We start from the raw sequence: 25,055 nt of genomic DNA, 5'->3' as shown, positions 1-25,055 counted from the left end.
TCTCAAGAATTCTCTATAATTCAAACATGATAAAAAGAGGAGCAAAGCTAATTTGATTGCTAGGTAAGAATGAACAGTGAATTGTGTTCGTATTATTTCATTCTACTGCTCTTTAAATTCCTTTGAGAAAGTTGTTAGAAATTTTAAAAACATAAAATGTCCAAACATATTATTTATTGTTAATAAATAAATAAATTAGGTGGTGCAACAGTCCTTAGAGAACCAGGGCCTAGTGACTTCAACTGTCAACCATTTCTGTGTGCGAGTAATTGCAGGGATGGAACGGACCTTCATTTTATATGACGAATCCGAACGGCTAATTTGAGAAAGCACTGACAAGAATTACTCTTGGAGAATTTGTCAATACCTCGCAAGAGGCAGTACCCGTAGAAAGAGTTAAGTGGCACATGCAGGGATCGAACCCATAACCTCTCGCATGACAGTCCATAGCACTTACCATCATGCCACGGGTACCCTTTATTTATATTGTTAATAATTGTCAGAATTTCATGTGGACAAAAATCCTACGGAGTGCTATTAAAGTATTATTCGTTAGAAAACTGAGATTTTGAATCCTTTACAATAATAAATATACACCGACTTCAAAGAAAATTGTAGAAAGTGAACAAATACTCGATGTCTAAATATCTTAAAAACCAAAAAAAAAAAACAGTTTTAAAGACAAACAGAGAGCTCAGCGATGAGACAAAGTAATGAGACTAATTCCATAAAAACCGTATATTTCAAAATTTCCTTTAAAGTAGTCCCCTTGTATTGATTCGTACCACTTCCGGAAGGCAGCCTAGTCACAACCGCCTGCATGTCTGTAATTGACTCAAAATGGGTTCCACCAATTTTGTCGTATTAGAAAAATTAACTCTCATCGCCAGTAAAAACTCGTATTAGATCGAGTTTTAAATTGATTGTAGAAATTGAATGAATTAAATGAAATTTCCCATAGTGTTATTTATGTTTTCTTAAAAATTGATTGTTATGAATTAAATTTGACCAAATTATTTATATCGATACGATACATAAGTTCACTAATATGATCTTTTCAATACGAGAATTTTGTATAGTTCATATAAACTACTACTTAAATGTGGTACGAATGCAAATAATATTCGGTTATTTTTCTTAAAGCAGGCAGAATGCATTATCGTCTACTTTAATACGTAACACTCGTATTATACGTAATGTAACATTTTTGAATTATACAAAACTTAAGGGTAACTTAATGTAGATATCAAATCTGATGATTTATTTTGTTGGTTAGTTATTGTTTAACCCTCAACTTGTACTGCATGGAGTCTCTTAGCTCAGACTCAAGCGATTTGTTTTGTTCTTATTGCACACAAGTTTTTTTTTGTTTGCTATCCGCGGGTCATTGTACCTTCCCTGCACTTCTTAAATTTCTGGAGCTGAAAAGCCTGGAGTCTGTGAAACACCAGGTAGGACTAAAAATAGAGGTACGTAGTTAAGGGTTAACTTTAAGTTTGTTATTTTTCCATACCAACTGCCGTGGTATTGACCTCTTAAGGGTTAAATAATTTTTAACAAAGCAAAGAAAAGTGAGAAAAAATACTTTTGAAATTTTATTAAAAGCCAAGGAAATAAAAAAAACTTGCGCCTTTGTTTGGTATTTTTCAGTTTAAGGGGTAGAAACAAGTTTTTGAGATGAAATAAAGCACTGTCCTTAAAATAAATAAGAAGGGGCATCATTTTTTTTTTATTTTTCAAATGTATTGAATAATATTGTCTCGAAAAATTTAAAAACATCGCGCCAGACAGAAAAATCATAACATGAACATGTGCGTAGTATTTTGTCTTCTCTTTTAAGTTAAATACTTGAAGATCAATATATATATATGGAATTGAAAATAATTTATAATATTGGAATTTATTAAATATAAGACAAATACTATTTCTAATCTAACCTACGCAAGTTAAACAATTCTAAAAAAAGACGTGAAATCAAAAAGAAAACTATTTAAGAATTTCACATAAATTCAAACGTTTTATTTTACTACTCATGTTAACCTTTTTTATTACAATTCTACTTCCTTTTTGCACATTTATACGAATATGGTTGATTACGCAGGCGTGTCTGAAAAAGTGACACACAATTAAACTGTTATTAAAGTGTTGTTTAAGTGAGTCTTAAAATAAAATGTAATACTAAACAATTTATGTTTTTAAAAGTTTATACATAATGTTAGTTTGATGAGAAATATTCCAAATTATTAAAAGTAGAATGCATTGAATCGAAAAAAAAAAACGAAGAAATAAAATTAGTTTCTTTTGCTGATATCAAATAGCTGAGTTTTCAAAAATATATTCTTAATGTCTTTGGCCGTTTACACTTTTAATCGTCGTTATTTGTTGGTTGCAACGTTAAAATAAAGTAATTGCATAAAACGAAACTAAGTTCGTCAGATTAGAGCATTTACGTTTAATAAAAACGGTATGAATGAATTGGCCGTGAAGGCTCACGGGTGCATCACTGTATTCCTTTCATTACTTTTCCCATAAGGGCTGTATGTCCCCGATAATTTAATGAATTCTATCTTTCAGGTCTTAAATGGGCTTTGGAATATTTTCATAGGCATTATCTTTCATGGGGACCTAAATTGCAAGATCTTGAAGGTCAATGATGATCACTTCTTTGAGCAAACTGAGTTTTATCAATTTCATTCCATAATTGCTTGATCCTGAATATAGGATATTTTAAATACACTTAGGCAAAAGCATTTTTGTCTACTTATTATTCACAATTAAGTTATATATGGTTTGTCAACAGGGACGGGTTGAATTTGATAGCTCGTGGCGGTCATACCACCACTTGTAAATTATAAAACATAATTATCAAAATGGATGTTCTCTATTTTATTTCCTTTCGACTATTCAAGGATTGGTGGCTAAATTCGAGTCCACCGGCTGAGTGAACAATAAGCCAACACCCGTACGCCAATAAATTGCAAGATCTACCAAAAACATTGCTGCTGAAAGTGTGCAAAAGAATGTAAGACAATCAATTCCGTTTCGCTAACAAAAACTTGCCTTTTGCAGACCAAAACATGGCGAATTTTGAGTAGTGCTTTGGGACTGCATCCATAAAAAATCAAACTGATCTAGAAGGTGAAACCAAACGTCGTCGTGTGTTCGCTTATTGGATTTTTTTTAAGCAGTTGTAGGTTGATCATAAATGTTGGTCGAAATATCATCTTTGGCGATAAGAGGTCCTTTTTTGTATGAAAATACAAAAAGTACCAAGTAACTGCTAAGAGTGGATTTTGGGCTGAAGGTTGATGGTCAACAACTTTTTGTGGCCTGAATATGATCATTATGTACAGTTGTGTTCAAACAAATAGGAGTGCCTGTTCTTTTTAGATTAAATCGTGACTCATAAGTTGTATAATTTTTTTAAATTTAATTTTTCTTTTGTACAAAATAGGTTATCCAGTCTTTTATTATTTTGCTTAAAGACTACTTTGTTTAAAACAAATAAGGCAGTAAAAACATGAATTTTATCAAAATAAAGCCAAAACGAATTGTTCAAAATAATAGGAGTAATCAAAATAAAGTATAAAAAACCAAACAAAAATATTCAATATTAAGATTTTTTGTCAGTATTTTGTGGAAAATCGTTTGTTTTTTATAATTGCTGCACATCTGTGTGGCATAGAGTTCACAAGGGCCTGACAACGCTCAACTGGAATTTGGTTCCATGTTTCCTCCACTGCGTCTCACAACTGCCTCGAATTCAAGGGTTTTCGTCGAGAAACACCCTTCTTCACATCTGCCCATACATTTTCTATGGGATTGAGGTCAGGCGACTCAGCTGGCCAGTCCATGACCTCAACCCCATTGACCCGAAACCATTCCTTGGTAGACTTACTGGTGTGTTTCGGGTCGTTGTCTTGTTGAAATACCAATTTAACCGGCATATTCCAACTTGCATAAGGTAGCATCACACTGGACATTATATCCACATAAACGCGCTGGTCCATCGTGCCAATGATTTGATGTATGGGGCCAACACCAGCATATGAGAAACTGCCCCATGCCATCACTTTAGCACCTCCATGCTTTACCGTTTTAATGGTGTACCGAGGCTTAAACTCGGAATTTTCTGGACGTCGGACGTATTGCCTAGAGAAAGTTCCACCGAATAAAACAATTTTGTCTCGTCAGTCCACAAAATGTTTCGCCATTTCTCTGAAGGCCAATTAACATGGCTTCTTGCAAATTTCAAACGCTACATGTTTTTTTGTAAGCATCGGCACTTTTCGTGGACTGCGAGCGGAAAGATTATATTCCAACAATCGCCTATCTTTCTGGATTATCTTAGAGGACGCAAAAGGATCCATTCGGCTGTAGCGAACAATACGACGATCGTCATTTTCACTCGTTTCTCGTATCCGTCCCCGGGTTTCGACTTTTTTTTCTTCATATTTTACAGCATTGGCGATCATTTGGTCAGAGCACCCCAACATCAACTTTATATCCTTATAAGTTTTTCCTTCGTTTCTCAACTTTTTTATGATTTCCCGTTTTTCGTCGGTGCAGTGCTTTCCTCGGCCCACTAAATAACCAAACTTGTTTAGATATTCGATATTCCAACTATTTAATATTCCTATTTTAATTTAGTTACTTAGTGTTTATTCTTTTTAAGTTTTTTATTTTTTTACGTACAATATAACTCACACTCCTATTATTTTGAATAGCCGGATTGAGAGTAAAGATCATTTGATCTCTGGTTACAAATGTAAACGGTTATGAATTCCAACCCAGTTCATTGTTTTATCATCTTTAATGTCCCGTTATACTTACCGGTAGAGAAATGGGCTGATTACCAGTATACACATGGTAAAAAAAACACTTGAGCAAATTTTGTAAAAGCTTACTTACTTACTTAAGGTGGCGCTACAGTCCGGGGCGGACCTGGGCCTCAACCAACAAGCGTCTCCAGCCAGCTCGGTCCCTAGCTAGCTGTCTCCAGTTTCGCACGCCAAATTGGTTGAGGTCCTCTCCCACCTGGGTGCGCCGCCTGAGTCGCGGGCTTCCTCTACTGCGCCGTCCCTCGGGATTGGATTCGAAGACCTTCCGGGCTGGAGCGTTGATGTCCATCCGCTCTACATGACCTAGCCATCTAAGCTGTTGGACTTTGATTCTGCTAACTAGGTCAGTGTCGCTGTACAGCCCGTACAGCTCGTCGTTATATCTTCTCCTCCATTCTCCATCTATGCGTACGGGACCAAAAATCACCCGAAGAATTTTTCTCTCGAAGCATCCTAAGACGCTCTCATCTTTCTTTGACAGGGTCCAGGCCTCAGCGCCATAAATGAGAACTGGGATGATGAGTGTCTTATAGATGGTGATTTTAGATGCTCGAGAGAGGACTTTACTTCTCAATTGCCTTCTAAGTCCAAAAAACAGCGATTTGCAAGAGTTATTCTTCGTTTGATTTCAGCGCTGGTGTCGTTGTCTGCATTAATAGCGGTGCCTAGGTAGACAAAGTCCTTAACTACCTCAAAGTTATAGCTGTCCATGGTGACGTTTTGTCCAAGACGTCGTCATTCAGTGTCCTTTTTTGATGACAGCATATACTTGGTCTTGCCCTCATCTTCTTCGCTTCCGTCGCAATGCTCAAAAACGCTCCACTGACATCACGCTTTGATCTTCCAATTATGTCAATATCATCTGCGTATCCGAGTAATTGGATGGATCTTTGGAAGATTGTGCCTCTAGTGTTGACGGTTGAGTTTTGCACAATTCTTTCGAGAACGATGTTGAAGAAGTCGCATGACAGTGCATCGCCTTGTCTAAAACCTTTTTTGACATCAAATGCATCGGTAAGATCTTTTCCGACCTTGATAGAGCAGCGTGCATTCTCCATCGTCATTCTGCACAAACGGATAAGTTTGACAGGGATGCCAAAACTAGACATTGCTCGGTAGAGCTCTTCCCTATAGATGCTGTCATACGCAGCTTTAAAATCGATAAAGAGATGGTGGGTATCGATTTGAAGCTCCTGGGTTTTTTCCAAGATCTCGATAGTAGACTTTCCTGGTCTGAAGCCACACTGATAAGGACCAATCAGGTTGTTGAGGAACGGCTTCAGACGTTCACATAATAAGGCAGAGAGGATCTTATACGCAATGTTAAGGAGACTGATGCCTCTGTAGTTGGCGCAGTTTAGAGGGTCTCCTTTCTTATGTATCGGGCACACTATGCTGAGATTCCACTGAGATACATTTTGTAAAAGCACTCCTAATATTTTGAACACAGCTGTATATGTACATATATACGTATACCGAAGACACACAGCTCAAGACACAAGCAACATTTTACACGAAAGATTTCATGGTTATCTAGGAAACACCATGATTGTGTGATATTACCCCTTAAGATTTTTTCTTGTGGGGCTTTATTAAGTCGCAGGTTTATTGGAAAAAGCTGCAAACCACAGCGGATTTCAAAGACTACATAATCGACGTCATTGCTCAAATTCAGCCTCACTTATGCAAATGTGTTTTAATTTTTTAGGACATGCAAAATACAAGTACGTTGGTAAACTCCATAGTAAGTTATAATTTTTATAGGTGTCATTTCTTGGCACTCGGTAGACCAGGTCTTCTTATACTGTCAAAAACTTTATGTAAAGCTAAAAGTCTTTAAGAAAATGTATTCCGTTTTAAGGAACTATGTTATTTTCTTGAAATCAAATTAATCAACCTTTGATGGTGAACTCTTAGAAAAGTTTTACTTAATATTTTAAGGTTACATCATATATCTACTTACAATTAAAAACACTCTAGTATTTGCCAAAAAAAAAAAAAAAAAAACAAACACAGAAACACAAAATTTTCAAAACCTACTTTGATTACAACAAAAAAAAAAATTATAATTGCAAACTTAAGTGCCATGGCAACCTGTGCGTTTTCTTTCGCCAAAAAACAACAAATAATTGAATACTCCGACTCTCATTAAACGTTTATAAATTTTTTAATTTATTCTTTTTGTAGGCTTTGGGTGAGACTGTTGAATAAATCCAAGTAAAACAACAACAACAACTAAAAAACAACCACATCGTTCAACCAAGAAATTAAAAGGGAATCCGCTGCAATCTTGACAAACAAAATAAAAATTTTCAAAAAACAAAATCTTTATTGAAAAAAAGAAGAAGAAAAAGAAGAGAAAAGAAGGAGTAGTAGTTACACTAAAAACAAGCAACAAAGAATTCAAACGTGATCACTTAATTAAAATCTTAAAAAAACCAAAAAACAAATTATTACAACCATAACGAATAAAACTACAATAATTAATCGGTAACAACAATAATAATTAATATCGTATCTCCATTAATATTTTAAACTTAAAATAAAAGAACTAACTAGAAGAAAGCAAAAGATACAAAAAAAAAAACAAATCTCATTTTAAACTAAAAAACAAAAACGATTTTAAAGCAAAACAAAAAACGTTTTTATTAAAAAAAAACAAACAAAAATTGTGTTCGTTTTTATCAACAAAAAAAAAAAACCAGTATAATTGAATTTATTTTATTTATTTTATCTTAGTGTTAATATATTTCTCTTTTATTGTTTTTTTTTTAAACTTTGCATAATTGTGTAAAATTGATTTTCTTGTTCTTTTTTAATTATTTTAATTAAATAATTTTTTGTCGTGTGTTTTTGGAACTCTTGACAAAAAGTATAAATCTGCCATTTTTGCGGTCTATTCAAGTTTTATGAGATTCTTAAAATAAAACAATATAAAAATAAGTAAATTTCCCTCCACATGAGTGTCTAAGTGTTGATATTAAATTAAAGAATTATTTAAAAACAAAAAAAACCAGTGATAATTGCGATAAATCGAATTCTAAGACAAATCCTAATCTAAGGCTGTTCCTCTGTGTACGAAGAAAAGCCACTTGTACGGGAAAATCTTTTTAAACATATAAAACAAAACAAAAAATTATAATAAACTTTACGATTTAATTTAATTGTTATATTTGAATATTTCCGTAAAGTTGTATTCAACTTATGGCATCAACCGACGAAATTTCCAACGGTATTTTTGGTACTTTTGACAATAACAAAATAATAGAAACGGAAACTGCTGCTCAACTATTGGACGAGGCTGTTGATAATTTGACTCTTCAAACGGCAACGGCCATGTTTAGTGAGGTGTTTGAAAGCAATAGCAAGGGGGACGAATTGGAGTCGTCCCCATTGGAAGATGCTTGTGCGTTCCCTGATGGAATGGAAAAGAATTGCAAGATTTGCTCGTATGTTTTTTTCTTCTTATAGATTTGTATACAATTATTTAAATTTTTTCAATTCTTGAATTTTTTAGGCTAAGATTGGTCTCGCCGAGAGTCCTGTCATGTCTTCATGTGTTTTGTGAAGGATGTTTGGCTAAGATTTTGTTGGATGAGAACGGTTCAGGTGATCCACCGCTCAAGAATTCTATTGAGTGTCCAACTTGCAAGCAAGTTACTCCGGTAAGAGTTGTTTCTATTAAAATTTCAAAAATATATATAATTCTGTTTTAAAAAATCGTTTTTTTGTTTAATTTTATACTTCTCAGGTTGGACCTAAGGGTGTAGAATCCTTGACATGCGATTACATTCTGACTAATATCTTGGATTTATCCTCCATCGAATCTGAGATGTTGTCGTGCACTTCGTGCAAGAGTAAGGAGAAGGCAATTTCCCGCTGTAATGACTGTGCAAACTTCTTGTGCGGCGGCTGCGACAACGCTCACAAATACATGCGTTGTTTTGAGAATCACGAAGTAGTCAAGTTGGAGGACTTGCAAAAGACCACCGAAAAAGTGACTATCCATAAGCCATTGTTCTGCAATGTCCACACTAGTGAGAATCTAAAATACTATTGTCACAACTGCCAAATACCATTGTGCAATGATTGCTTGATAGCCGATCACAAAAGCTCCGAACATCACTACGAGATGATTGGTCACGCCGAGAAGGAAGTTCGTCTGCACATAGAAGAGTTGATGAAAGAGGCTAAATCCAAAGTTCAGTATTGCGATTCGGCGGCATCCAAGTTGTCTAGTGATCTAACTGAGTTGCAATCGCAACACGACACAGCCAGGGATTTGATTGAAGAGTCCTTCCAGAGTTTCAAGGCTGTCCTTGAAAAGTGTCGCGATCAGTCTCTGAAGGAATTGGGAAAGTTGCACTCTGAACGCGAATTGAAGATCATGGACTTGTTGCAGAATATTGAAAATACTATGGGAAAAATCGATGGTGTTTGCACATTTACGAAGCGTGTTCTCGAAAAAGCCAACGCTGCCGAGTTCCTCAGCATGAAGAAGCTAATAGCCAAACAATTTATTAATTTGATCAACAATACGCCAAAGTGTGATGTCAATTATTCGCTTGAGTTTGACACCAAGTTTGATAAATTCGAGCAGCTGGCCCATGATACGTTTGGCAAATTTCGCACTGAATCGACTCCACCAAGCCCAAAAGAGAGCACACCACCACCAACCCTTCCTGGTATGCCTCCATCCTTGATGACTCGTAATATTATGACAAACAACTCGCAGAATGCATTGGCTAGCTCCGTCACAGCTAGTAGTCCAATTTCTCTACCAACATCAATGCAGTCGTCGTTCGATGGAGATTTATCAGTTCTTGGAAATGGTTTTATGATGCCTAGTGTATTGTCGCCTGATTCGCCACCACAACATCCTATGGGCGGAGGTGGTCCTCTCTCTTCCAATGGCAATGTTGGACCTCCACCAGTTGTTGGCGTGGGCAATGGTGGTCCACCACCAGCTTCGATCAGTATGCTTGAATATAATTTGCAACGTTTGGCTAATTTGGCTGAAAATACCCCCGATGGGTTGTCTGATGCTATGGTGGCTGCTGGAAATCCATCACAGGGACAACAAACCCAATCTATTACATTGGCTGACATTCTTTCTGGGGATCAGAGGGCATTCAATAATCTTCAGGCACTTGCTAAACTTGGATTAAATGGCAATGGTAAGTTTTATTTTTTGTTTTTTCGTTCTTTTTGATATTCAAACATTTTTATTATATTCATTGTTTTGTAGACTTTACAAAGCTACAAACATAAACATACCTATTTTAATTTTATTTTTGTAAGTTACAAAAATAGGATAGGAAACTTAAATCTAAGATTAAATCAAAGTATAAGTAAAATCATACATTTAACTTGTTGGGGGTTGTTGCGAATAAAATCTAAACTTGTTGTTCTATCAAACATTAGAAACGTAATTAATTAAATTTCAATCGGAATTTATCGCTATTGGAAAATCATTTACAAGAAAATTTGCATTAGAACACACCAATTCTACAGAATGTGTACAGGGTCGCGCTTAAGTACAATTCTAAGTATTTTCTTAATGATCATAAACGTTAGACACAAACCAGAAATGGCCGCCGTGAGAAATTTTACTTTTCAAATTTTTCAAAGAAAGGACGAACCTTACCTACTTACTTAAGTCCGGGACGGACCTGAGCTTTAACCAACACATATCTCCAGTCAGCTTGGTCCCTAGCTAGCGGTCTCCAGTTTCAAACGCCAAGTTATTTTAGGTCCACCAGACTCTTCAAGCATCCTTAGACGTTTTCATCTTGCCTTGACAAGGTCGAAGTCTCAGCACCATAAATTAGAACCCAGATGATAACATCTTATACAGATTCTAGATGCTCGAGAGATGACTTACTCTAGCAGCGATTTGCAAGAGTTATTTTTCGTATGCTGTTCGTGTCTGAGTTTAAAGTGAAGGTGAAGGTTCATGGTATCCTTTTGTCCAAGACGTTGCCGTTAAATGTCCATTCTTGATAACAGCTAATACTTGGTCTTGTTGACGATTGAGTTTTGCTCTATCCTTTCCGATAGTCGGCTGACAGTTCCTCGTCCCTTGTCTTAAATCTTTTTTAAATTAAAATCATCTCCATCGTCATTCTGCACAAACGGGCAAGTTTTATAGGGATGCTAAAACTAGACATTACGCTGTCAAAACTTATTAAGGCAGAACAAATCTTATAAGTGACGTTCATTCTATGTTCTTCGATTGCACCGTGGCCAATCTGGTTGACAGTTGAGATTTTCATGTGTGCAACGAGCAAATCAAAATCGATCAGTCTGATCGTCCGTATCCGAGGCTTGTTTTATTGGTGCTTCGCAACTAAAACAATATTCTATTAGGTGGGGCCTCTTATTAGGCTGAATACGATTATGTTATGTGTTTTATTTGTAGAGTAACAATTATGATATATGTTCTTATTCTAGAATAAATAAAACATATTCTTAATCATAAAAACACACAAACATTTTCCGTCATTTTGTCCACGTTTACACAAAATTTTGTACTTATATTTAAATTTGTGTTTTGTCTCACTATTCACATTTAAAATAAACATAAAACACTGTTTTTGTTGTTGGCGCTTAATACATAGTAGATTTTCACACAGACATGACATCTAATCAACTTTTACCGAGTGGACCTTCACCAGGCATTGATTGTTTATTGCCAGATTTTTGCCTACCACCGGCCACATCGCCAAGTCTATCAACACTTGCTCCACTCTCTGATGACATGAGCATTACAAATTTCCATGGAGGCATTAATGTGACTGGTCGCAATAAGGCTACTCCAATGCAGATTCGTTCCAAATTCGGATCATTGGGTACTGCTAAAGGACAATTTAATTCACCTCATGGCTTTTGCTTGGGCGTAGATGAAGAAATTATAGTTGCAGACACAAACAATCATCGAATTGAGGTTTTTGAAAAGAATGGACAGTTGAAGTTCCATTTCGGTGTGCCTGGTAAAGATGAGGGACAATTGTGGTATCCCCGAAAGGTAGCTGTTATGAATACCAATGGAAAGTTTGTTGTTTGTGATCGTGGAAATGAACGATCTCGTATGCAGATATTCTCGAAGTGTGGACACTTTATGCGAAAAATTGCCATAAGGTAAGAATAAATTCTAAAATTCTAACTAAAATGTTTTTAATTTTTTTATGATTTTTGTCATTAATTAAGATACATCGATATTGTTGCTGGATTGGCTGTGACATCAAAGGGACATATTGTTGCTGTGGATAGTGTTTCCCCAACTGTTTTTGTTATTTCTGAAGAAGGAGAATTGGTGCGCTGGTTTGATTGCAGCGATTATATGAGAGAACCTTCCGACATAGCAATAAGAGGTAAGAATTTTGTATGTAAAAATGTAGACTAGTTTAGACTGTAAAGTTACGTTGTTTTTTTTTCAAATCCCACAAATTAAACAATACTCTTTTAATTAGGGATTTAGTCATCAAGTTTTTGAAACATGCTTACAAATATTTTTTATAAAACAAAAACTTCACAACAGTAAATTGTTTGATGATTTTTTATCGATCTGTTTCTTTCGGAATTTCTTTCCAGTAATTCAAAATCAGAAACCTTGAAAATTTTGCTAATTATTATTATTATTATTATAATTCTTTATTTTAATAAAAAATGCTCTACAGAAAAGTATTTGCTTAAGAATAGGGCCCTGGCTATCTGCCGTCTACCTGAAATAACATTTCATTTTATTGATCAATTCAAATAAATAAAGAATAAAAAGAAAAGTAACAGTTTTGTACAATATTAATTCCGATACTTTTATATATTGATTTGTGGATGTTTATATTTCCACGTCTGGTTAGTTTCGTTGTCTTTTCTAGAATGTTCTTTTATTTAGAATTAAAAGCTATTTACAAGGGTTCTCAACATTCAAACATAAAAATACAGAATTATTAAATCAGGGATGGTTTGTTAGATTAGATTGTTTTCTTGATTGATAGATGTCGTGGAGTCGCCACAGATTAAATTCAAAAGTTTACAATTTCAATTTTTGTTAAGATTTAACATAACAATTAAAAGAATGTCAATTTTACAAGGGTTTGAAACACAAAAATATACCAATTTTAAAATGATTTCAAACACAAAAATGTAGCAATTTTGAAATGATTTAAAGCATAAATAAATAAATATCAATTTTCAGGTGACATGAAACCCAAAATAAATAAATACATAATAATGACCCTTTAAACTGTAAAAGCTGGTTAAACGAACAAAATTTAAGTTCGAAAAGAGTTTCGAAAAGCTAGGGCATGTTTGCAATAAATATATAAGGTATTCCATCCTAGAACTCAGTTTAAAATTTCGTACAACTGACTTGGAGAAAGAAAACTTTGTTGGAAATATAAACGCCGGATTTCCTGCAGTATTGGGCAAATTGCAATGAAATGGTAGACATCTTAATTTTCTCTTCTATTGCATAAACTACAAATTTGTATCAGGTCAGCTTGATGAGGCCTAGAGTTTAAGTTAAAGAGCTCAACACGAGCTTTAAATATATAGCTTATAGCTTCGACCGAAAATTTGTTGCTGAAATAGTTTGTTTCTGATGTCAACTGGTGCTCGAGATTCCTGTATGTATTCTTTGATGTTGTTGTAGCCGCTCTGCCTAGGTACTGACTATACGTTTTTTCATCTATTTTAGCCGTGAGCTCTGCAAACAATCCTCGCCATTTATCAACATTTGACTCCCTTATAGATAGATTAAATCCATGTGATAGGGCCATCTCATTCCAATCCTTAAATGGGGAGGCATTGGTTTGTAATAATCTTATCAAAATAGATTTGTGAAGATTTCTTCCCCTTCTTTTCATAACTCTAATTAGACATTTATAGTTGTCTTTAAGATTTTGAGTGAATAGAGGAGTTATACGAGATTCGACATAGATGGCGTAGTTCGGGGTTGAGTGTGGCAATATGAATAAAGGCTAACAAAAATATCTTTGCATAGAATGAATATCCAAACACCTGCACACCGAAGCACATACACAAAATTTTGTTGAAATTACGTTGTACAAATATGAATGTCATATTTAGTCATCAAGTCAAAAACCCTTTTTGAATCAGTTGGATCCATATTATCAAAAAAAAAAATCATTCAGATTTTTTTTGGCGATGTCAATATTTGACAAAACAAGAAGCTTTTCAATAATTTTGCTTTAGACATTCATTATTGTACCCAACGTTTCGTAAGTGTTCCTTACTTCTTTAGGCTCTTTTTTGTTTTCTTTTTTTTCCAATTTTTTTTTTTCACATTCCTACTTATTGGATCCAAATCCTTTTGAAGAAACTCAACAATATGAGCGTTATTATTATTAATAATTATCCAAAAATTTGCATTTCCTATGGCAAAACATCGTTTTCTACAGAAAATCCTCGTAGAATAATTTCAATAGAAATATCCTACTCATAGTAATTTTACTACCCTTAACATGTTTATATAGGGTCCGCCATCTAACTCTTTTCCCTACTAGTGCTTATTTCGTGAATGGTAGCACTTAGCTCATGTCTGATTTGACAGATAATAAGTTTTATCATTTCGCTGAACGAATGTGGTTGTGTATACAACGCTGGGGAATATTGCCTGCGATCGACTTAGAGCAGATGCTGGAGTGACATTCTGTATCGCACACACGAACGAACGTTTTCGCGTGTGCGAAAGATTTGCTTCATGTAACTTAAAAAACGAAAAACGAACAAAAATAGACGACTGCATTTTCTTTGACGTTTTTCTTCTTAAATGGATTAACTTGTACCATTTTACTAAAAATAAAGGTTTTTTTTTATAAAAAGAGATATATGATCGTAAATATTTTTTTGAGTGATACAAAAGAATAAAATGAGGAGTCTTTGAACCTTCGAGGGGTAAGAAGAAATCTTGGAAATTTTTTGGATACATTTACATTGCATATATGGTACAGGTACATACATATGTACATTTATCAGAAAACAATATAAAAATCACTTCATAACATAAGCAAAATAATATGTAATATTTTATTAAAGTTCACAATGGTATTGGATCACAAAAACGAACTAAGACTTAAACTCGTTGTTTTGTATAGCATCTTTAAGTTCCTGTTTTCTTTTTTCGTCAGTAAGGCTGCCTGAAGCTTGCTTGAAGTCCAAAACATAAAATAAATGAAAATTATTTTAATTTTATAGAAACACTTATGTACATTACAAGTCAAGGAAACAAATATTTCTTTCAAAACGAATAATTCAAAAACAATGTGTCACATTAATAGTGATGAGTCTTCTTATACTGTTCAATTTTACTTTAATCGATAATTTATGTTTTCTAAATATTTGTGTAGTTTTACTTAACAGTCACCGAAATTAAAGTTTAAATACTTAAAAGATAACCTGCGGGCTTTTTTCTTAGTGTTTCTTCATTTTATACTTTAAATCACTTAATGTCTTACTTATTTCTATCGATTTGCTCAAATTTTACATATCGATAAAGTTTTATATCCCATCTTTCGAGATATTTGATAGCTGTAGAGATCCTAGAAGTATGCAATCACATGTTGTTGAATTTGATGCAAAAACGAACAAATAAACAAAATCGAAAAGCGATACAGAATCCCAAATATCGTTTTCGCACAATTTATTTTGTTTTTGAAAAACGAACGATCGCTTTCGTTTCGTTTATTAGAAAATCTGGCCCCTGATTTTGCCAACAAAAATCATCTTTCTCTCGAAAACTCGCACGCATACATTGAAAAGCCGATACACCCAAAAAGAGTCACTGTTTGGTGTGGATTTTGGTCCAGAGCATATTTGGGCCATTTTTCTTCGAAAATGAGCAAAGAGTGGCAGTTACAGTCAATGGCGATCGTTATCGGGCCATGTTGAACGAATTTTAGTTCAAACATTTGGTTTTAAAAGGACGGCGCGCGGCGCTACGTGTCACACAGCGGAAGCTACACGACGTTCTGCGCCCATTTAAAAAAAAAAGTTATTTTGCGGACTCTAGTTTAAACATTTGCAACCGTTAGAAAATTATAGACATTAGCCTTAAAGTTTGGAATCGAAAAATAAAAAGAAAAATAGGGGAATAAATTATTCCACATTTTTGATGTGCTATTAAAAAAGGAATCTCTAAACTTGACAATAAAGATTGAATTCTTTTACAATCAAATACAAATTTAGTACAAAAAAAAAACGAATTCATTTCTATAATATTCTTTTTTTTATATTTTTTTCAGACAACGATTTTTATGTATGTGATTTCAAAGGACACTGTGTTGCTGTATTTAAGGAAGATGGAGTCTTCCAATATCGCATTGGAAACGAAAAAGTAACTTGTTTCCCTAATGGAATTGATATATCAAACGCAGGCGATATTTTAATTGGAGATTCGCACGGAAATCGCTTCCATGTTGCTTGCTATTCACGAGAAGGTATTTTACAATCAGAATTCGAGTGCCCACATGTAAAGGTAAGTTAATATTTTCAAATTAAATTAAATAAAAAAAAAACAATGGTATTCACTTGGTTAAAAACAATTATACAAAAAATACCGCAAATTTTATGATGCTGTTTATGCGGTGACTATAACAATATGTTATCCATTAGTTCTTATAGCAATTCATTTTCCTATTTAAAATGTTAAACAACACTCAAATTAAACTTAAAAGTAGGTTATTTTGAGTGGATGGAAGAATTACATAAATAAATAAATTGGGTGGCGCAACAGTCCGTTGGGGACTAAGGCCTAGTGACTTACAACTCTCAACCATTTCTGTGTGCGAGTAATTGCAGGGATGGAAGGGACCTACATTTTATATGCCGAATCCGAACGGCTAATTTGAGAAAGCACTTTTGCATGACAAGAGTTACTCTTGGAGAATTTGTCAATTCCTCGTCCTCAGGTCTCCGGATCGAACCCCAGACCTCTATCATGACAGTTCAACGCACTAACCATCATTCCACGGGTACTGGAAGAATTACATAAAATTATAAGAAGAATTACATAAAATTATAAGAAGAATTACATAAAATTATAAGAAGAATTACATAAAATTATAAGAAGAATTACATAAAATTATAAAAAAGTTTTGAAACCTTAAAAAATAGCTAATAGTTTTATCTGAAAAAGGTTTTGTGAAGGTTCTGCAAATAAGAGTAATTTAAAAAAGCTTCAATTTGAATAAATATGGGGTGATTTTTTAAAAGCTATAGGAAAGTTAAAAAAAAAACATACAATTCAGAAAAATGCATGAAATCTTTATTTAAATCGTATTATCGTCCATATTATTTAATGTTTGAAGATTATTTCAAGCAAATGTTGAACTTGACTGCGTCTCAAATGGTCCATCCGCTTAGTCCTATTTTGGCATACTCTTTCCAACATTTCTGCCTGTATCTCACGAATAAATGCTTCAATGTTGTCTTCCAATGCGTCAATTGAAGCCGGCTTGTAAAGAAATGAGCTTTAACATAGTCCCATAGTCCCGCGTGCTGTGTGGCATGTGTCACCGTCTTGTTGAAACCACATGTCATTCAAGTCTATCTCTTGCATATTGGGTTAAAAAAAGTTGATAATCTCAAGGTAGCACTCACCATTCACAGTTACGTTACGAATCGCATCAGCTTTAAAGAAGTACGGTCAATGATGCTACCAGCTCATAAATCGCACCAAACAGTGACTTTTTCTGGATGCGTTGGCAGGTCTTGCAATACTTCTGGCTGATATTCTCTCCAAAATCGAGAATTCTGCTTATTTACGTACCCATTTAGCCAAAAAAGAACTTCGTCGGTAAACACAACTTTTCGGTAAAAAAGTGGATCTTCGGCCAACTTTCCAAGAGCCCCTTTACCAAAAATTGTACGTTGCTGTTCAATTCTTGCACTAGCTGTATTTTGAAAATGGCATCACACCTAAATCCTTTCGCAAAATTGGTTAAGTTGTTGAGTATCAGAGGCCCAATTGCTGCGAACAGCGACGAATCGATAATTGATATTGATCATCAACACTGGTCGATACAGCTGCGATATTTTCTTCAGTTCGTACTCTACGTAAGCGTGTTGATAGTTTAATGTCCAACAATGTAAATTTGATGCGAAATTTAGTTACAATAGCCCGAATAGCCGCTTTAGCGGGTGGATTAAACTCACCATAAAATAGAAGAAGCGTGCTATTTACTTTCTTAACAGAGCACGCATTTTGATAATAAAATTCAATAATTTGCCAGGGTTGTTCGTTTGTAAGACGATTCATGGTTATATTATAGACAAAACTTAAGATGTTTAACAGTAAAACAAAACACGAGACGTGCAACAGCTGGTTAAGCCACTGTTGCCAAAAAGATAATAGCTAAAATATCACCCTTTATAAAAAGAAGCGGTACAGAGCTCGCCAGGGACTTATATTTGACAATAGAATAATAAAAGAATAATACAAATATTATAAAGGATTTTTGACGAAACCATTAATATAACAGGGTCGTAACAATAAAGGTTTGTTTTAACAGAACACATACATACATTTGAAAATTAACTTCATATTTATATTATCAACAATTAAACCTCACGCTTTTTTGTGGGCAATTTTTTTTGTTTTCCCCGTTGTAAAATATTTTGAAAATGTTAGAAAAAAAACAATCCCTTGCAATGCCCACAATATTTTAAGATTTTCCATATCTTTTTTCATCCATCCTTCTCTTCAGGCCTCGTTCTAAGTGAATGGAGAACGCCATTTTACCAGCTTATACTCAAAATGTAGGCGATTCCTCGTTCCCTTCAGATTATCGACTCTAAGTTCCTTCTTTCCAAAGTTATGAAAACGCTTATTAACTGTCAACTCAAGAAATATTTGGAAGAACAAATCCTTTTTATTAAACGGCAGTACGGATTATTGCACTTGATATTTTAAAAGCGTTTGATGGAGATTGTCATAAGGCTCTTGTTGAAAATGCTTGCCTTCGGTTTTTACGAATCCCTCCTTCGTTGGATTATAAATTACCTTTAGGACCATTCAATGCAAGTAGTATTGCATGGATTCAAGTCTGAGAAACACAAATTAAATGCTGGTGTGTCTCAGGGCTCTATTCTGTCTGCTACACTCTCTCTCATTTTTATTAATGAACTACGGTGTAAAAATTTGAATCCACTTACGTCTTACCCTCTGATAATCTATAAGACTTTTTATATATGTACGTCCAAACCTTAGTATAATTCCCTGGACTGGTTTTTCCTTGCAAATTATGTAAGTCTCTTGCATAGTATTGAATTTAAAGAATCTAAGTTGAATGGTAATTACACTACCGGTCAAAAGTTTGAGACCACCTCTGAAATTTGAGAAATATCGAGTTTTAACCCCTAAACTGAAGTTTTAGGAACAAAGTTAATACGTGAAAAAGTGAAGAATATGTCTAGTTGTAAATGATAGAAAAATATAAACTAGTTTTGTACTAAACATAAATTATTTATTTAAAAAACCAATAAAAGCTCTAAATTGAGTTTTCATCAAAAAGCCCTCCTTTAAATTCAATAATTTTTTTACAATTGTGGACAATCTTCTTACAAGGTTTTGTATTTTTTCTTATGGAATATTATTCCAGCAATTTTGTAGAGTTTCCCAAAGAGCAGATTCCGATGGTATGTGGTGATTCCGGACATTTCGGTCAAGCTTTTTCAATAAGAGCTCAATGGGGTTCATATCTGGAGACTGCGGTGGCCATACCATTACTTTTAGAATTTCCTCATCTTCTTTTTGTTTCAGGTATACCCGGCAAAGTTTTGAAGTGTGTTTCGGGTCATTGTCTTGTTGGAATACAAAAACTTCACCGATTAATCGGAGTCCAGATACCAAAACGTGGTCTTCCAATATCGTTTTATAGACTTCTTTATCCATTCTTCCGATCACTCGTGTTATATCTCCTACTCCATCGAAGGAAAAACATCCCCACACCATTACTGAACCGCCTCCATGCTTTACAGTTGGGACCAAAAAGTCTGGTAGCATCTTCTGTTCAGCACTGCGCCTGGCGTACACTCTGCGATTTAAGCCAAATATCTCAAACTTAGACTCATCGCTCCATTTTTTCACAAAATTCCTCATAATTTACAGAAAAGGATTAATATCTGGGGTTTTTTCACTTGCACCTTTTATGAATGGTCTAAGTTAACAATTCAGGTAAAAAAATCCTATATTCATTCATAAACCCAAGCGCGAGGTACAAATAAAGCAACCCTTTGATATTGGTCTCAAACTTTTCACCGGTAGTGTATGTCATCGTTCATTTATCGCCGTAATGTTTCTAGTCTCATCGTTTTTTACTGTGTGGATTATATTCTAGTTACCATCCATCCCTCAAGCAATTCAACCGCAACACTCGCGCCACCCATGAATGCTCATCGGTATACCCTCCAGCCCAACATCGGTCGTACTGTCAATTACAGAGATTCGTTCTTTAGCCGCACTACGCCAATGCGGAGTGCTTTGTCACCTTGCTATATTTCTTTCGCATCCTATATTTCTTTTCTTATGCTTTAACGTGAGCACCACCAAACCACAATAATTATACAATTTATTTAAAATTCAACTTTTAAATATTAATATAAACAACTCAAATTCTCAAATGATTTTTTTTTAAATTTCCAACAACTTCGCATGGGAAAAAAAAAGCACCCTAATAAAATTGCTTATTTACAATAAGAATTTTGTATTATTTTAGAAAAGAAAATGTTTAAATTTAAATGTATGCATAACCAAGTGAAACGCATTGTATTTAATAATTTTAAAAGCTAATCTTATAAATGTGGAAATTATTATTTTTTTGTGTAGGTTTCTCGATGCTGTGGTCTTAAAATAACATCCGAGGGCTATGTTGTTACACTAGCCAAAAATAATCATCATGTTTTAGTGCTTAATACTCTTTATGTTCACTGATTGAAATCAAAAAGTCAATTAGCGAACTTAAACTTCAAGCCAAATCGTTAAATTTATCATACAAAAATTAACTAAAACAACAACAAAATGAAAAAGAAAACGCTTTAAACAAAAACAAAAATAACAAAAAAAAATACTACAAAAACAAACCTAACTTCTTCAAAAACATGCAACATGCGTCGTGATCCCTGATGAAATATATAACAAAAATAGAAACAAAAACAAAAGAACACAGTAACAAACGTATCAAGAAATGCAAAAAGAAACAAATATTTTTTTGATCTCCTTAATTTTTTTTTAAATATTTACAAATGAACACAATAATATGGAAAAGCAAAGAAAATATCATTTTTTCTTTTTCTCTTTTATAAAAAAAAAGAATAACTTTGAAGCTAACGAACTTGATATATTATTATACATTAGTAAAAAAAAACATACCATTTATAAAATGTTAAATATTTTATTATATTCCTTTTCCGTTTTAATAAGGCTGGTAATCCAAGACATTATTTATGCGTTACTATTTTAATTATTTGACTTTATTTTTTTTTTAAATAATAATTAACCGTACGCATATTTTTTCAATACATTTATTTTTTTAGTCAGTTTCTGTGTATTTAATTTTTTTTTTATATATTACAAAATGTACAAATGTTTTTTTTACCTATATAAAAAAATCATATAAAAAAAAAAAACAAAAAAAAAACAATTTCTGTTAAAGAGCATTTCTGATAAAACCGGAAAAATTGAGATGAAACAAAGCAAAAAAAAGCATACCTTCAAGTCATTTTTTTTTTCAATTTATTTTAACAGACAATTTAACAACTCTAGTTATATAATTAATTAAATATTTTATTCATTTTAATATTTAAGTATTTTTTTTTTAATTATTTGTTCATTGTTCACTAACATTTCTTTTTTGTTATTAACTTTAGTCATAATGTATTTTAATTGTACCAATTCCACGCGCTTTTATTCTATAAGTTGTGTTTTGTCAAACAAAACTAATTTTAGTCGATATTTTACTTTATTTTTTTTTCAATGTTAGCTGCTAAACAAAAATAAATAAAACAGCAAACAAAAACAATGAGATATTATGAAACAAAAAAAAACAAAAACGAAGAAAAGAAAAAACAAAAAACAACAGCGAAGAAAATTTATATGAAATTCAATATTTTTTTCTTTCAAAACATTGTGTATTTACAAAACATATTTTTCTTTCTTCAATATTATAAAAAAGTATTTTTGTTTATTATATTTTTTTTTAAATAATTCTTTTACTTGTTGTTTTTTTTTTTAATTTTATTTACTATTTATGCGTTAGAATCTTCATATTATATATGTATACAATTTATAATTGTTAACTGTTCCACCTTTTTTATTATTATTATTATTAGTAACGTATTTACAAATGAAAAATTGATTTATAAAAAAAAAATAAAAGAAACAAAAAAATAAATTTTTATTATTTTTTGTACTTTATTTTGATCAAAAAGTAATAAACCTAGTGATAGAAGATTTTACTGATAAGAGTTTTTTTTTAATAATTTTATTTTAAACTGTTGTATCTTAGTTTGATTTTTAGCTAAGTTATTTTTTATTTTATTTTTTAAATAAACATAAATGGGCGTGTTAAAAGCAGACTGATTTTTTGATAAACAAAGAAAAATAAATAAATAAAAATAAAATAAAAACAAATATGTAAACAAGGGTATTGAAAGTGAATTGATGAATAGAAGTGTGAAAGAAAGAATTTAAGGTGGCCCAGATGAGATTCATGTACTTTAATTGTGATTTGTGCTTATATAAGTTGATTAGAAATTAAAATTGAATAGTGTTTTTACCACCAAAGAATGAAACAAACAAAAAATTAGTAACAAAAATAAAAGTTTCCTTTTAAAATTAAAATGTATTTGTGTGTATGTTTGTACATGCAAAATATTTATGTCTGGGCTGCCTTTAATTTTAAGATATACTGAGTATTTAAAAAAAAAACAAAAAGGTAATTGTTTTAAACTTGTTGCTTAAAATAATGTACAGGGATTTTAATTAAACAAAACAAGAAAAAAAAAACAAATTTTATTTTTCATTTAAATAACGATTATATTTTTTATTTTCGTTGAAAAGTGTTAAATTGTTGTCGTTAGTGTGTTTATTTTACTTTTATTTTTGTTTGTGTTTGACAACTCGCCCTTTTTTATTCTACAAAAGAGAATATTTTTTATTGAATAAACTGTAAAACACGCCCAATGATATAAAATTATATTTATGAAATACCAAATTATGATTTCTCGTGTTGCTTAAAATGTTGTATTATTGCATTTAGAAAATAACTTATTACTTTTTTTTTTTAATAGTTGGATTGATTAAATTTACATACACATATAAAAGATAGACTTTTATGTTGGCATAGTGACTTTAGTGATAGCTTGAGGAATTTTCATTTTAATTTAAAAAAAATGTATACATCTTTAAATAAAAACAAGTCAATGATAAACTACATTACATAATGAGATTTTCCATTACCTACTGTGAAAGCAGATGATCATTTTTAGAAACAAGACAAGTTAATTTGATCAGCTTAATTTGTATTCGCACATATATTAGATTAGCAAAGTCTTATGTCGCTTTAGTTTTTGATGTTTCTTCATGGACTTGCAATGGTTAAGATTCCTAAATGGCTTAGATGCAATTAATACTGGAACGAAAGGAACTTAGATATTAAAAACTTTCGAAGTATATAAAAATCTATTTTTTCTCAAATGAAGGGATTTTTGAATATAGTCTATCATCTACGCTTAGTCCAAAAAGTCTCCGTATAGCAGCCTTAATTTAGTGTTTTTTTTTTTCTTCAAAAAAGTACTTGGAATAAATGTAAAAACCAAATTTAATTTCCACCTTCGTCTTTTTACCAAATTTAAAAAAATTGTGATTGTGATTTTTAGAATTCTTGTTTTTAATATATTGTTATAGTAAATACTTATCTCAGAATCAACAAAAAGAAAGCTGCTGTACTGAGAATTTTTGAACTATGTGTATTTGTTTGATTCGCATTAGATGCGAGTTTCCTATTGAATTAATCACATTCACACTCTACTGCCGTTTAATGTTGAGCAAATACAAAATTAGGCTTTTCTAACGATTTTCCTGATCTAATTTTATGCAGTTTTCTAGATTTTAAAAATTTTCATGTAAACTTGTTTAATTGGGATTGAAAATTTTAATGAAAATATTTCGATGCTATATTTATATTGTCATCGTTAAACTAATAATATAAACCACAATCTAACCTCCATCGTCTTCAATGTGCGTGGTTTTATGTAATACAACCTATAACTGCAACAACACTCGTAAAACAGTCCTAGCACATAGCTTTATCTTAAAAATATGTGCGAATACAAGTTTGGCTCAATAAATAAAGTGATATTGAAAGTTATCACGTGCCTTCATATCTTTCAGTCTCCACAAATACAAAATCCTCTAAATGCACTTAGAAAGCAAATGAAAAAATAATTCTTTTCACTCCTATACTCAAATTACAAGGAAGAACTAATATAGAAAATATTTTCAGAAAACTTGAATAAAGAAATCATACTATCATCATTTTAAATTTTATATAAATTACGATTAAAGCAAACGAGAAACTATGCTTATTACAATAATTAAGTTATATCCGACTTGGAAAACTTTTGAAATCATTTTTAATTCTAGTTTTTTTTAAATATTATTAATTTCATATATTTTTATTTATATTTAGTTAGCTGTGTATTTCTTTTTATACACATTTATTTACATGTATGTATTTTAAAAGCAATCAAACAGGAATAACATTAAAGAAAAAAACAAAAACACATTTATATATCTGTAACAAGTACATATATAAATCAAAATCTAATAAATTAATGATAAAAATATATATATAAAAATGTATATTTAAGGATCTAATCCTATACTTAAAAAAAAAGATGAACGTCAATAAAACACAATATTAAAAAAAGAAACAAAAAAATGGAGTAGAAATTTATATTAAAACAAGAAAAAAAACTATTAACAATAAAAAAAAACTTACATATATAGGTATCTATTTAATAAATGTAAAAACAAAAACAAAACAAACAAACATTGCTAATATTACACACAGTATCTACAAAAATATGTATATTTCTCTTTAAATTGTACAAGTTTTTTTATTAACACTGTAATAATATGAAAACAACAAAAAACAAATGAATTGCTTTACCTGTGGTGTATAAGTTCCTCAA

General features: G+C 32.3%; 1 protein-coding gene across 9 annotated transcripts in view; it reads left to right on the top strand.

Annotated features, from left to right (window-relative positions):
- LOC129945955 (brain tumor protein) overlaps positions 1-22,794 on the top strand; it is a 29,255-nt gene extending 6,461 nt beyond the window's left edge. For 6 of the 9 annotated variants that reach the window (XM_056055949.1, XM_056055950.1, XM_056055951.1 and 3 more), the window contains exons 2-8: positions 7,029-8,290; positions 8,359-8,506; positions 8,593-10,018; positions 11,465-11,981; positions 12,051-12,214; positions 16,106-16,338; positions 20,689-22,794. In XM_056055949.1, the coding sequence (XP_055911924.1) occupies positions 8,046-8,290; positions 8,359-8,506; positions 8,593-10,018; positions 11,465-11,981; positions 12,051-12,214; positions 16,106-16,338; positions 20,689-20,793 (2,838 nt within the window). In that variant the 5' untranslated portion in view covers positions 7,029-8,045 and the 3' untranslated portion in view covers positions 20,794-22,794. The remainder of the gene's footprint in view (positions 1-7,028; positions 8,291-8,358; positions 8,507-8,592; positions 10,019-11,464; positions 11,982-12,050; positions 12,215-16,105; positions 16,339-20,688) is intronic. The other 3 variants (XM_056055952.1, XM_056055954.1, XM_056055953.1) reach the window with 3 other exon arrangements.
- Positions 22,795-25,055: the final 2,261 nt, after the last annotated feature.

Source organism: Eupeodes corollae, chromosome 2 (genome assembly GCF_945859685.1).
Source record: "Eupeodes corollae chromosome 2, idEupCoro1.1, whole genome shotgun sequence".
NCBI lineage: Eukaryota > Metazoa > Arthropoda > Insecta > Diptera > Syrphidae > Eupeodes > Eupeodes corollae.
This window is presented reverse-complemented; position numbering and strand designations above follow the sequence as displayed.